The sequence below is a fragment of the Humulus lupulus genome, chromosome 1, assembly GCF_963169125.1.
Source record: "Humulus lupulus chromosome 1, drHumLupu1.1, whole genome shotgun sequence".
Taxonomy (NCBI): Eukaryota; Viridiplantae; Streptophyta; class Magnoliopsida; order Rosales; family Cannabaceae; genus Humulus; species Humulus lupulus.
This window is the reverse complement of record NC_084793.1, coordinates 212,697,681-212,712,319: the sequence shown is the minus strand read 5'-3', so window position 1 is coordinate 212,712,319 and position 14,639 is coordinate 212,697,681. Positions and strand designations below refer to the sequence as shown.

At 33.6% G+C, this 14,639-nt stretch overlaps 1 protein-coding gene and 1 long non-coding RNA gene across 2 annotated transcripts; both read right to left on the bottom strand.

Moving 5' to 3' along the window:
- Positions 1-1,154: 1,154 nt before the first annotated feature.
- LOC133826048 (uncharacterized) lies at positions 1,155-2,229 on the bottom strand. The gene is made up of 5 exons (XM_062258785.1): positions 2,157-2,229; positions 1,906-2,076; positions 1,724-1,828; positions 1,472-1,640; positions 1,155-1,384 (listed from the first exon to the last, which is right to left on the bottom strand). The coding sequence occupies exons 1-5, from the start codon at positions 2,195-2,197 to the stop codon at positions 1,292-1,294; spliced, it is 579 nt and encodes a 192-aa protein (XP_062114769.1). The 5' UTR covers positions 2,198-2,229; the 3' UTR covers positions 1,155-1,291.
- Positions 2,230-3,988: 1,759 nt separating this feature from the next.
- On the bottom strand, positions 3,989-8,729 carry LOC133826037 (uncharacterized). The gene is made up of 3 exons (XR_009888779.1): positions 8,661-8,729; positions 4,144-4,483; positions 3,989-4,064 (listed from the first exon to the last, which is right to left on the bottom strand). It is a non-coding gene; the product is annotated as an uncharacterized LOC133826037 (long non-coding RNA).
- Positions 8,730-14,639: the final 5,910 nt, after the last annotated feature.

The following is a 14,639-nucleotide window of genomic DNA, read 5'->3' as shown; positions in this document are numbered from 1 at the left end:
TGAAAGGCTCAAACATTCCAACAAAATTTCCTAGATCATTTTCCAATACACATGTTATCAAGGATTTCGTCTCAAAAGACAAGCAATGCAAGTTCTATCCTATTCCACAATTCATTCCTCATACCCAAGTAAAACATGTATAACATATGCTAATTATTCACATTTACACAACACATTTAAATTTCCAAGAAGCATTAAAATTAATCCAAAGAGTAATCAAACCAAGCACACGGTTATTCACACAATCGCTATTTCACAAATGATGACAAACGACATTATTAACAAAATTTCATCGGATTAACTGTTCAACAATAAAGACAAAACTAAAATAACAACAGTAAACTAAAGGAAAAATAATAAAAATAAAAACAAAGTCAAAATGATAAGCCCCTCCCCCAAACTTAAATTTCACATTGTCCCCAATGTGACAGGAAGACTATGGAGAAAAGACTTACCTCAAAAGACACGCCACATCAGTATGGCGGCGGTGGTGGCGGTGGGATGTATGGGTTAAACTGTGGTGGAGGGGTGAAGTAGTGTTCATCAGCAGAACTCATCATCCACCTAGTGACCAATGCATTCAATTCTTCCACATGAACACGCCCATACTCATTCTGTTGCACCAAGTAATCTTTGTAATGTTGATTTTGCGCATGACGCAACTGGATTAAATACTGACACTACTAAAAAATTACATGATAAGTCGGTTAAAAACTTACATCTGAATGTTCATAAGTAGGTTGAGAACTGACTTCCCATGCAGTGACTTATGATGTAAAAACGTGGTAGGTCAGTTGGCGCCAAACCGACATATGGTGTAAGACATGGTAGGTCGGTTGCAAATCGACATCTGGTGTAGGACATGGTAGGTCGGTTGCAAACCGACCTCTAGTGTAAGACATGGTAAGTCGGTGTGGCACACCAACCTCTAGTGTAAAACATGAAAAGTCAGTTCACAACCGACTTATGGTGTAGAGTTCTATTGTCAATTTTAGTAGAACCGACTTATGGTGTTTTTTTTTCTCTTCAAAAGTGTATTATGCCCAAAACAAATCATGTTTATTTTTATACAAACAAACTGAACAAAACAAAACATATATCACAATAATATAAAATACTAGATTTTGAACTAAGTATCTAAAATAACGAGTCTTAAGTTAATTACAAAATGACTCACATAAGCATTGTAAACTATAGTTAGGCAACAAAAGTGTGTATATCTTCAAGAAAGTTTAAGTTAACATTGTAAGTATATCTCATTAAAAGTCTAAGTTAACAAAAGTGAGTGGACCTATGTAATACTCATCAAATCCATGACGCATTGTGCCCATTCTTCACGTACTTCATTAATCTCATCCTTTGTGTAATAGTTCTTCCCGCCACACTAAAACAAAATTCATTGCATGAGTTGAATTAATATACTTAATCTTAAGGCAAAGCTAGAACTTTAATAATGAATATTTTCACTTACATTACTAGTTAGCCATCGCATTGAAAACTCATTTGTCACGAAGTCCTTCATCATCCTCATGACATAGAACCCACAGTGTACTGATTGTAATGGTTGACAAGGACAATTAACTGTTCTCCACGCGACTTCCTTAGTTTTTGCATTATTTGTGCGTAAATGTTGAAAGACACTAAATAATAATAATATAAACATTTAGATGTTATTAATTTTAAATGAATTAAAGAGTATGCAGTTAATTGGTTAGATTTTGACCGAGAAATGAGAGATTTGATTTCATCTGGTGGAAAATTGTGAAGAGAATCCAGGAAATAGCACAATTGGTGATCAAAATCAATTATTATAAGCATCCAATGCTTTCTAACAGAAACACAAAAATATTTCATTATTAATATTATATATATTCACTAACAAAATACTAAAAGTAAAAAACTTACCCCTTATGATATGGAAACAACCACATCTGACCCGGATTTGAATCAATCATACGCTTTGATACCCATTCAACTCGTTCTTCTTCAGTGGATCCAACATTTGATAACCAAATTGGCTCAACAAAATGAAAAAAGTGACTGATCTCTCTTTTCACTAATTGGAAGTATAAAATCCTACATAAAAAATATTTCTCTATTAAATTTATAAAATAAGTTATGAACAAACTTATAATTATTTTCAAAATCTTTGATACCTGATATATAACGATACACATGATGCTCCAATCTCTTCCATTAAGCCAACATGGACTATATTTTCTTGTGAGATATATAAATCATTCTCGTGGCCGAATATCTCAAAATCCATCAGAATTTTGATCATGAAACTTGGCTCCACATATTTCACGGTAGTTAATAGACACTTGAGAAAGTGAGGAACCCCACTAGGAATCTTGAAGAGTATCGGGGCACTAGCTTTAATTGACACTACTTCATTTTGACTAGGAAGTCTTTGGGAAGGATGAGACTTCTCTTGTGTCATTGGGGCATTAGGTATTGGTGAACCATTCCTTTTTTGCTTCTTTGTCTTCTTAGGTAGGTTCAACATGAAAGTAACACATGTTAGTCATGAAAAATAATTCAATCACTAAATATAGTTTCTTGTCAATGTCTTACCAAATCTGAATTGTAAGGAATGATCAGATGAGATGGCCACTCAACATAGTGGCCGACAGCATGACGTACTAAAGAAATATCATCTCCAATAGGAAAAATAAGTTTAGCCTCATCATTGCAGCACTCATCCACTTGCACACGATAGTTACCCTTTCTTAAGTCAACACAATGAATTTTTCTGCTTGTTGCCATTATTCGTCCAATAGCAACAGTATCACCATTTTCTGTCAATAATCTATACTTCTGATTATCCTACAAGCTCAAGACGAGGACAAAATAATATTTATGTTATAATAGATATTTTCTACAATAATAATATGAATAGGTGAAGAATAAAATACCTTTGAAGAAACTAAAGACTCATTTACCACCTCCATTGGCGTAGGGGTCTCACTTGTTCGTGAAACTATTAGGCAAACTCACTTCACTTCCTTTTAATGATGAAATTTGGTTTGCTAATTCTGTAAACTTTGTCAAAAATAACTCTCGTTCTTCTGTTTCTCATTTTCGTTCTACTTCAAATTGTTCAGCTTGACTACGTAGTCTTTGCTAAAAGGATTGCTCTAACTTTTTAAAGTCATCTAAGTATTTTTGCGATTGGTGTTGTTGAAATTGAAATTGATATTGTTGAAGTCCACTAAAACCTCCTGCTGGCTTCAAAAAGTAGTCTCTTTGTGTAACACCACGACTTTGGCCTCTTACTCTACCAGGATGCTCCTTTGTTCCTAACACTTGTGTTAATATATCGTTTGTCCCAACTTCTACAAGTGTCCCCTCATTTATCTTATCTAGAAGGTCATCTTGCAAAATTTAATTTCATAAATTTAGTAATACAATATAATGGAGGATAAAAAAAAAAAATCCAAGTTCATATAGTTTACAACATACAATGGCATCTCCTATAAGCTTGTCATGTTCATTTACATAATTTCCTGATGCATCTTTCCTTGCCTCCTTCCAAAGTATAGATCGATCTATTGGCTCTTCTGTGCCTAGTTTAGTTTGCTATAACAAAATAAAACTCAATTAGTTATATATTAAACCACTACAAAAATTAAAATCAATAGTAAAAGCTCACTTACAAGGTCAATTTCTATTTCTTTATAACTGTGTCGTGATGAACGATGAGGATACTCCAAAGCAGCACGCCTCTCTTATTGTTTTTTACTAAATTCCTAATTCAATTGGAATAATTTAACTTTTCAATAAATTAATATATGAATAAAAAAAATTGAAACTTAGTATTGTACACTTACTTGAAATTCTTTACTTTTTCTTTTGGTGACGAAGTTTTTCCATTCCTCCTCACGAATGTTATATCTTTTTGGAGGCACATCTAATGCAGTGAGATTTGCTTCCAATAAATCTTGGTTGTTAAGGTAAGGAGCTACAAATCTTCTAGTAAAAAACATTTTGAATGTCCTCCACTTGATGCCTACTGAACTCATCACTTCCTTTCTCATTCCCTCGTTAAGATGAAAAGCTAGCTACAAACTTTAACAATACAAGTCAGTGTAAATAATATTATACAAGTTTAAAAGATTACCTTCAGTCTATGAACCTTACATTTACATCTTTCCAAACATTCTCTAAAGTTGCAGCAGGAACATCATGTCAATTATCATATGTAATTGACACCATTGACTTTGCTTGCATCCCCAAATAGTATTGTAACGCTCTCTCCGGAGTTCCAATTGATTGCCCTCTCTTGTTAAACCTTAAATTTATCTTAATCCCTTTGATCTTGTCAGCAATTATTTTTTCCAATCGCACTATCCCCTTAGTCTGCCTACTTTTCTTCTTCTTTGTTGTAAGATCTTCATTACCAGCCTCTTCTAAATTGATACCTTCGTCTGCATTGTCTTCAAGTTCCTCTTCGAGATGCTCTTCATGATGGTCCATGATCCTATTAAGAAAAAACAAGTATAAAGATTAGTACATAAAATAAAAAAATGATAAGAATATTTTAAATACAAAGCCACTAGGGTGAGACTCAGGTTTGGTCTAGTGGTTATGGGGGTTGGGAATTACGGTGAGACTCATGTTCAAAGGTTCGAACCTAGGATCTCTTGTTATTAAGGCTTTTAGTCTCAATTACGCACCAAGTGTGCTAATGATAAAACAAAATATATTTTAAATACAAACTTACAATCCAAATTCCATCACAATCTCTTCGAACATATGGTCTAACTATTGATTCAATTCCCTCAAATTCATTGATATCTCCAATTTCTTTCTCAAAAGTTTGAAGTTTGCCAATCTCATAATCATCATCATCATCATCATCATCACCTATGAATTTTGGTTGTGATGCAAGTACAATTGACCATCTTGAATCTGATGGATCTTGAATATAGAATACTTGTTTTGCTTGACTTGCTAATATAAATGATTCTTCCTTATGGCCTATTTTATTGAGATCCACCAAAGTACATCCTAACTCATCTGATATAACATACTTGTCTTCTACCCAATTGCATTTGAACATTGCCATCCTAAAATCACGATAATCAAGCTCCCATATTTCTTCAATGACTCCATAAAATTTCATATCTCCATAAAATGGTTTCTTATCACGAGCTGAAGCAAATTGAAGAGTTTTTGCAACAATACATACACCGCTATTTTGTGTCACTCTAACATCATCACGAGCTTTTGTACTAAATCTATAACCATTTACGACAAATCCATCGTGCTTAATTGCCATTGTAGTCGGACCTAATGAAATCCATCTTAAGTTTTCAGATACTTTGTGAAACTCCATACTCAATTCAGATTGAATCTGCATAATGTAAAATAAATTATAGATTTTGAAATAGTTATTTTTAAAAACTAAGTATAATTATAATGAAGTAATTATAATAAGCTACCCTATCACGAAACCATTGATGAAAAGTTCGATGGTGGTAATCTTGAATCCACTTTCTTGATTTACTTCGATTATCACGATGAAGATATTCCAAGTGTTCTCTGAAATTAAGAATATTGTTATTATGACAATAAATCATTGCTTAGATATCATTTCACATTATATTAATACTTACTCTATGTAAGCTTGAACTTCAATTGTATTCTCTAGAACATTTCGATGAGCAACATCCCAGTCTTCTTTTTTGATTAAGGTGAGCCTTCCATTGTTGATGCCTCTTCTAATAACATCTTCACTCATTGTCTTTCTGGGAATACCAATCGCTTCTGCATCAGTAATATACTCAGTACAAAATTCAACTGCTTCTTCTGCTATGTAAGCCTTAACTATACAACCCTCTGGACGATTTCGAATTCTAACATAACCTTTGTAAACTTTTATCAATCTTTCAAATGGATACATCCAACAAAAACATACAGGCCCACATAGTTTTACTTCTCTAACAAGATGCACCACCAAATGAACCATGATATCAAAAAAAGATGGAGGAAAGTATTGCTCAAATAAGCACAAGGTCTTGGCAATTTCTATTTCAATCTTGTCTAACTTAGACACATCAACAACCTTACAACATATGGCATTAAAAAACAAACACATTCGTATTATAGCATTTCTAACATGTTTGTCTAGTGATCCCCGAATAGCAATTGGAAGTAACTGTTGCATTAATAAATGACAATCATGAGATTTAAGACTGATTAGTCTACAATCTTTCAAAGATACTAAATTACGAATATTTGATGAATACCCATATGGAACCTTAACATTTTCCAAAGTTTCACAAAGTTTACACTTCTCATCTTTCTTCAAGGTGTAACAACAGGAGGTAAATATGTTCTTCTTTCACCTGTTTCAGGTGCCAAATATTTTTTTTATTCAGACATTAACAAAAGGTCTTTACGAGCAGAGATATTGTCCTTAGTTTTCCCAGGAATATTAAGTAAGGTTCCGATCAAACTATCACATATGTTTTTCTCAATTTTCATGACGTCAAGATTATGTCTTACTAACAAATGTCTCCAATACTCTAATTCAAAGAAAATTGACTTCTTCTTCCAACATGTAGTATTCTTTGAATCTTCGGCTAATTGGTCTTTCTTATTGCGCTTTTGTTTGATGTTTGTTTTACATTTGTCTTTCTTTTTCCCCTTTGTCTCTACTATTTCATCGACCTTTTCCACAGGCTTACCAAATTTATTTTCAACAAAACGAATCTCTTCATAGAAAGCTTCTCCAATCATTGGTGTAGGCGCTTCTCGCAACTCTTGCTCACCATTAAATGCTAATTTTTGCTTCCGGTAATAATGATTTTCTAGTAAAAACCTACTATGACCCATATAACACATCTTCCTAAAATATTCTAATCTTGTGGCGCTTGTTTGTTCACCGCATATTGGACATCCTTTATATCCTTTCACAAAACATCCTGATAAATTACCATAAGCAGGAAAATCATTGATTGTCCATAAGAGTACACCTCTAAGTATAAAATTTTCTTTTTTAAAAGAATCATAACAATCAATTCCGTTTCACAACACCTTCAAGTCATCTATCAAAGGTGCTAAATAGATATCTATATCATTTCCAGGTTGCTTGGCACCTGATATCAACAAAGTTTACATTGTGAATCTTCTTTTCATACACAACAAAGGAGGAAGATTGTAAATACATAGAATCACTGGCCAACAACTGTAAGATGAGCTCATATTGCTAAATTGATTGATGCCATCAGTAGAAAGACCAAGTCGAAGGTTTCTAGGATCCTCTCTTATTTGAGGCCATAGTTCATCCACTTCTTTCCAAGCTGGGGAATCAGCTGGATGGCGCAATTTTTCATCTTTGATCCTTCCATCCTCATGCCATCGTAGATTTTCAGCATGTTCAGGATTTCGAAACAAACGTATAAACCTAGGTATTGGCGGCAAATACCACAATACTTTTGCTGGAATCCCTTTCTTACATTCTTTGTTGTTCTTATTTTTTTTCCATCTAGATGTTTTACATACGGGGCACTCAGTTGCACTCTCATATTGATTTCGATATAGAATGCAATCATTTGGACAAGCGTGAATCTTGCTATACTCCATTCCTAATGTGCACAATGTTTTTTTTGCTTCATAAAGCGAGGAAGGCAATTCATTGTCTTTTGGTAAAATTTCTTTTAATAAAGTTAATAACTTTGTGAAACTTGTGTCACTCCAACCACTACCAGCTTTCAAGTTGTATAGTTTTACTAAAACAACCAATTTTGACAAAGGTGCCCCCAAGAATATTGGTTTCTCTGCATCTTCTAAAAATTTCAAAAATTCTTCAGGCTTATCAACAAAACGTTCATCTGCATCTCTCACCATCTCTATAGGGTCATCAAATACTTGATCAAATTGCTTTCTTTCATTGGGAACACTATCGTTAGAGTCATATTCTTCTCCATGCCAAATCCACTTGACATATGTTTGGTCCATTCCGTTAAAGTATAGATGACTTTTTATCTCCATTATGTCTAATTTTTTCAAATTTGAACATTTTCTACAGGGACAATGAACTCTGGAAAGATCTATTGTATTTTCTAACGCTAACTTAATAAAGCTGTCGACTCCCTCTTCATACTCTTTTGAAAGTCTGTCCTTTGTTATCCAACTCTTGTCCATTTCCTAGAAAAAATTCGATAGAGGTTTCCCTAAAATTGGACTAAAATCCTCCTGCACGTAGAAAATTCTCATAACAAATTTTTAGCGCTGTCATATTCTTATTAATACACTATCTTTTTAACTTAAATTTTGACAGAGCTTCCCTATACCAATCAAACAAGAACAATGCAAGCACAACATAATTTAAATATAAGAAAATAAAACATAATTCTAGATGAATTTGGGCAACATTTCCCTTGTAATAGTGACCAAACCATCTGTCAATAGAGAATCAAGCAATTCAAACAACACACAATAAGTTTCTTCCTTATATCTCCGCAGCACACAAATAAATTTCCCAGAAGCTACTTCACTAAAACACACAACTTCTCAACCTTCCATTATCACCGCAACACACAATTTTAATCACAGAACCTACTTCACTATGGATGAATATTTAAGATATTCAAACTCCTCTAACATTTTTATAATAATATTTATAAAAAAAAATAAGAGAACATCCATACCTCTTGCAATTAACAATAATCAAGCAAATTAATTCACTTGGCAATGATCCTTGCTAATATTTCCACCCAAAACCTACAAAATAAAATTAATACCTTAAAGATTACTAGACAAATAAAAATTAAGGTCATTGATCATTTAGAACTTACAACCTTAATGAGTATATAATATAGTATAATACATGATTTAGTCAAGATTAATAGATACAAGATTAGTCAAGATTTACATAAATACTTGGCAAAGACCCATGGCTGTCCTCAAAGCCCCCTAACTCCATATATACCTTGCCCTTCACACCACTTTTTCCACCATTTCCTAACATTTCCAATCTTTCTAAACCAACTAATTTACATATCAAATATTGGGGCTTGAAGCAATTCATTGTAATTTTTCTTCGAGTACTACTACTGTTGTGGTTTCCAAGCAAAAATAACTGGACTTGTTTTGTCTTCCCTGAATGCCTGATACGTATATGTTCAATCATTTTAAGGTCATAACAATTTGAATTTTGGGGACATACGGGTCCCTGGTGGGGGCAAAGCACATTAATTAACGTTGACAGATGCAATGCATGGAGCTTAATGATTATAAATCAGTGTGTAGAACTGAATCATGTGAAGCTAGCGATAAAAAAGTTGCATATATATATATGTATCTAATCTAGAAGGATAGAGATATGTCATTCTAATACACGAAAGACAAAACCTGTCCTCATTGATGCACCACAAATATAAACAGCTATATTTTTTGTTTATACTCCATTATATATCATTATCATAAAATGTTGCATATATATATATATAAGTTCTTTTCGTGGTATCCATATCCCCTCGTGACCCTTTTATTGTTTTTATCTCCAAAATAAATACTAGTTTTCATGTCATGCAGAGTTTCAACTTGTTTGACCCAATTCTAACCCCCACCAAGAAAGAGAGATCAGTCTATATATATATATCTCAGAACCATGAAATTTCGAGTGCCTCTGATCATGAGGTTCTCTTTTTGTTTTTCTCTTCAACTTTTTGTAGAGTTTAATTAAATTAAGAGGACAATTGATAAATAAAATATGAATATGTTCTCCTCTCAGTGCAGAAGAGGAAGAGAGCTGAGTGAAACAGACAAAATAGAGTGGGAGAAGAGACAGAGATAAGCTGGGCATATATTCAACTGTGCTATGATTAATCTAGCTAGCTAACATAACCCCACTTGCTTTAAACATGCCATATATAACTAGATATAGTCATATTGAAAATATGCCACGTTGGACTTTTTTTTATGTAATATTATATATATATACCGCTGATCTATTTTTTATAGCTAATTAAATACATATTGTTATATGTACTATCTAATTGACCTCAAATTAGCATATATAGCAAGTGAAAATATCACAAGTCTATCATATCACATCAACATTTAATAAAATATCATTATAGTTTGCTAAGAATGTGTTTTAATTGGGACAATGTTTTTATACTATGAATCAGAACCAAAATGTGCTTTCTTATATAATTAATGGAAGGCTTAAGTTAGATTTAAATAAAAGTTAGATGACATGTGGATCCAAATCCATTTGTTTTATATATGTCATTGTATATATTTATAACATACACAGAGACAGAGATATAAAGATATATATAGCAAGCTTTAACGATTTAAGTTTGTAGCAAAATCTGGTACTATTGTCTAATTCTGTGGGTACTTACAAATTTGCCAGCATAACAGGCTCCAATATCACAGGTCTTGCTGCTATATGACACTGGTTTACAAGAAGAAAATTAAAATAAGTACCAATTCAAATTTTAAGCTGGAGGAGAAAGCAAGATAAAATAGAATAAAAAATTACATATGGTTGTCACAATCAAAATACAAAGACTACATATAAAAGAACCTTTCTAAATGCATATTTTGCAGCTAACTCTCCATCTGTTAAACATATACAAATATTTTCAACTGGTGTCCAATTAATGACCCCCTGAGCACATAAAAGCAAAGACCATTGTGATCCTTTTTAATATATACTGAATCCTTTTTAATTTAATAGACCACTGTGATCAAAGACCACTCCTTTGCAATGCTGCCCACTAGCTTTTATACACATGTAACAGATAGCTTTATCCCGAGTTCTTCCATCTTCTCTAATACAATGAAAATTGGTGTAAGAAAACCTCCTTCTCCTTAACTACATTTACTTTAACTGAATCAAAAGCAAGCCGGCTCCACACACTTGTCCTTATTGATCCACGTCCCATTAATCTTCCACATTTCCCAACATCATCTTGAGTCACTTGGAAGCACTAAAGGTAAACCCAAGCCCAATTCATGATACATTCCACTTGCAAGGGAGAGTTGTTGTGAACCAATTTGTTCCGACGGAACCATATACCCCAACATAGCATGACTATTTTTTCTACTTCATCTCTGTTTAAGGTGGTCATTGCTTCCAAGCAAAATTCATAGAAATTAGGAGAGTCATGAACTTACAAAAATCACTAAATGTGGTGGAACGAATGATGCACTTTAAAGAGTGACAGCCCCATACAACATGATAAGTAGTCTATGTACCATCCTTGCAAATTGGGCAACCGTGATTGGCAGAAACCCCATGTTTTACCAAGTTTTCTGTCGTAGGAAGCCAGTGCAAAGAAGATGTCCATAAGAAGCTTCTAACCTTCGGTGCAATATTTAGCGACCACAATAATCTCCACCATGGAGACTAAACCGATGAGGAGGAGGCTTGATCCAATCCCAATGCCCACACCGCTAGCCAATATCCACTTTTTACTGAACACAACCCATATTCATTATAATGCCAAATTAGTTTGACATTCCTAGGGGTGAGGCTACACAAAATTGACAAAATTTCCTGAGCCTCTTCGGTAGAAAATTTATCACATATTATTCCACTCCCCTATGTCACGCTTCAGAGAAGAGACTTTTGCCGAAGTTGGACAATGTCGATATAATAGAGAAACATTTATTTCATTATTACTCTAAAAAACTAATTACCGTACAAATACGAACATCAATTTCGAGATATATATATATATATGAATAAATATGGAGTGATAGAAAAAGAGACCGACCTGACCGGAGACCGCTGGTGAACAACACAGTGAGAGATGCTGCCACGACCGGAGACTGCTGGTGAACAATGGAAGGAGCTGCTGCCGAACGGTATGCTGGTGAAGCTGAGTGACCGGAGTTGAGGAGGGAGAGTCGCTGCAGTTTGGGTTGCTGGCAGAATGAAGAAGACGAGAAGAAATTTTTTTTGCGGGGGTGTACAGTGAAGAAGAAGAGCGCGGGATACTTAATTTTATTTGTGCTTTTTTTTTTCCACCCTAATTTTAACATGGTATGTCACCAATACCAACCGACATATGATGTAGCATCATAAGTCATTTCTAAAATCGACTTATGCTATTAAAACTAAAAATATATAATTTTAACATGGTAAGTTAGTGCATTAGCAATTGACCTATGATGCAGCATGATATGTCTGTTCTAGAACCGACTTATGATGTTAAAATTAACATATATATAAGTTTAATATGTTGATATTTTATTTTAAAATTATAAATCTCCAACTTATTTAGTTTTTTTTTTTCAAATATTTATAAATATGTCATTTATAAATTAAAATATTTTCTTATTAAAAACTAAATTAAATTTTTTTAATTCCGAATAATTAATTAATTAATATTTAAAAAAGTATAATATATGTAATATTAATAAGTATATATTTTTTATACTTATTGCATTCACAAATAAATTATATATATGTATTGTTTAATAAAGTAATATAAAATTAGACTATCTTTAACATTATATTTTTATAATGACACGATAGGTCAGTCTATAGAACCGACTTACCATGTCACATGAAAAGTCAGTTCCTACACAACCGACCTTCCATGTCATTTAAAAAAATATTAATTAAATACATTAAAATATTTATAAAGCTTTTTTTATTTTAAAATATAAATACAATCCAATTAAAATATTTTTTCATTATAAAATATAATTATTTTTTTATATTATAAATAATTGATTAATTTGATTCATCTATTTATATTTCAAAACATTATAATGTAGATTGACAAATACAAAATTTTTACATTTATTTCATACACTACTAAATAAATTATTGTATTTTAAAATTCAAATAATTTAAAATAAATAAAAATGTGACATGATAAGTCAGTTCATATAGTACCGACATACCATGTTAGAAATGTAGGACATAGTAAGTCGTTCCACACAGAACTGACCTCCATGATTAACATGGCAGGTCAGTTTTGCAGGAACCGACTTACTATGACATCTTCAAGCATGGGAGGTCGGTTCAATGTGAACCGACCTACCATGTCAACATGGTAGGTCAGTTCCTGCGTAACCGACCTCCCATGCTTACCTTTGTTATACATGATAAGTCGGTTCTGTGTAAACCGACTTATGAACATGTGGTAAGTCAGTTTAAGCAGAACCGACCTCTCATGGCCGATGACTGATGTCCAGATTGTAGTAGTGTGATTCTGGCAGATGATATAATCCAAGCACGGGCAATTTGATTCAACTGCCAGCGGAATAAAAACTTTGGCTCACCACCATGATACTAAAATCGAGCCCCCGGCAAGCTCAATGTTTCTGCCACCTCAACATGATCAACCTCACTAAAATGGGCCAACTGCCAATGTTCATCTTCAGTGACTGGAATAGTAGGGAGATGGAGCAAAGTATTAAAAGAATGAATGTCAGAAGGCACCTCCTTGCTTCAAACAAAAACCTTTTGCTCATCATCTTAACTAGGGAAATTTGCATAAAACTCATATAGTTGCGAGTAATTAGCAGTATCCACTTGCAATTGCTTACAGACTTTTCCCCAATTACAACGTGCAATCTCAGCTCGGATTGACTCATAGGGGGAGTCATTCAAATATGGTTCCAATTGAATCTCCATCCCCCTTTCCGGAACAACCGATTTCCCATTAATTTTTTAAAATAAATCTGTAGCCTCCTTAGTTTTAAATTTTTCTGTGTTAAAATCAGCAGGTGGAGGTGATGTTTGTTGAGCTCGGGATGAGGAGGCTTTCTTTGAAGAAGCACCCCTTGCAGGATTTATCTTAGGACCCATTACACCAGTACAACAAAACACTGAATATCCCCAAATTTTTCGAGAAAATTTGAGCAGAACCTCCCCTTGTTTTCCCACTCCCCAAAATCACCAAATTACAATAAACAAGCAACCCAACCACTTACACCAGATAAAATCATTCAATTTCTCAATAAAAATTTGCAAAAACATCCAAAATGAGATACTCAACACAATCCAAGTTTTCGATAAGAAATCACTACAAAGGAGAAGTGACACTTACTTGAATGTGAAAGTCTTTCTTCTTTTTGTCTCCTTGGCAATTGAGATACTCAAAATGGGAGAATGAATTATGAGAATGGAGAGAAAGGAGGTTAGGGCTGGTGTTTAGGGTGAGAAGGAAGAGATAATGAAGAAAAAGGTAAAAATTTGGGGTTTTTTACATTGTCTACGCAACACGAGCCGCGACTCTAGCCTTTCAATGCCGCGACTTGCCTCAAAATTTCTGAAAAATCTGGGGAGTCATGCCGCAGCTCTACTTTCTCCATGTCATGGCCCGCCTCAATAATTTTTGGAAAACCAAATCGTAATGCCGTGGCTCCATATCTCCATGCTGCGGCCCGCCCCTATTTTTCTGAATTTTGGGCCCTCTATAACGAGCCATGTCACAGCTCAATAATAACATGTCGCGGCCCTTAAGAATTTTTTTTTCATTTTCTTTTTGGTATTTTCTATTTTTTTTTTCATTTTTTCACACTTTCCACTATTCCAAATGTACAAAAATAAACCAAATATTCATAATTTACAAGTAGAAAAGCAATAAAAATAAATGGGGTGCCTCCCATGAGTGTTGTCGTTAACGTCATTTAGCCGGACGCTGAACTCCTCT

Bases quoted from the DNA above. Each gene is read 5' to 3' on its own strand.
- LOC133826048 (XM_062258785.1), bottom strand. From the start codon at position 2,197: ATGGAAGAGATTGGAGCATCATGTGTATCGTTATATATCAG. The intron at 2,077-2,156 runs GTATCAAAGATT...TTTTTTATGTAG, and splicing joins TGTGTATCGTTATATATCAG to GATTTTATACTTCCAATTAG. The intron at 1,385-1,471 runs GTAAGTGAAAAT...ATTTTGTTTTAG, and splicing joins TGCGATGGCTAACTAGTAAT to TGTGGCGGGAAGAACTATTA.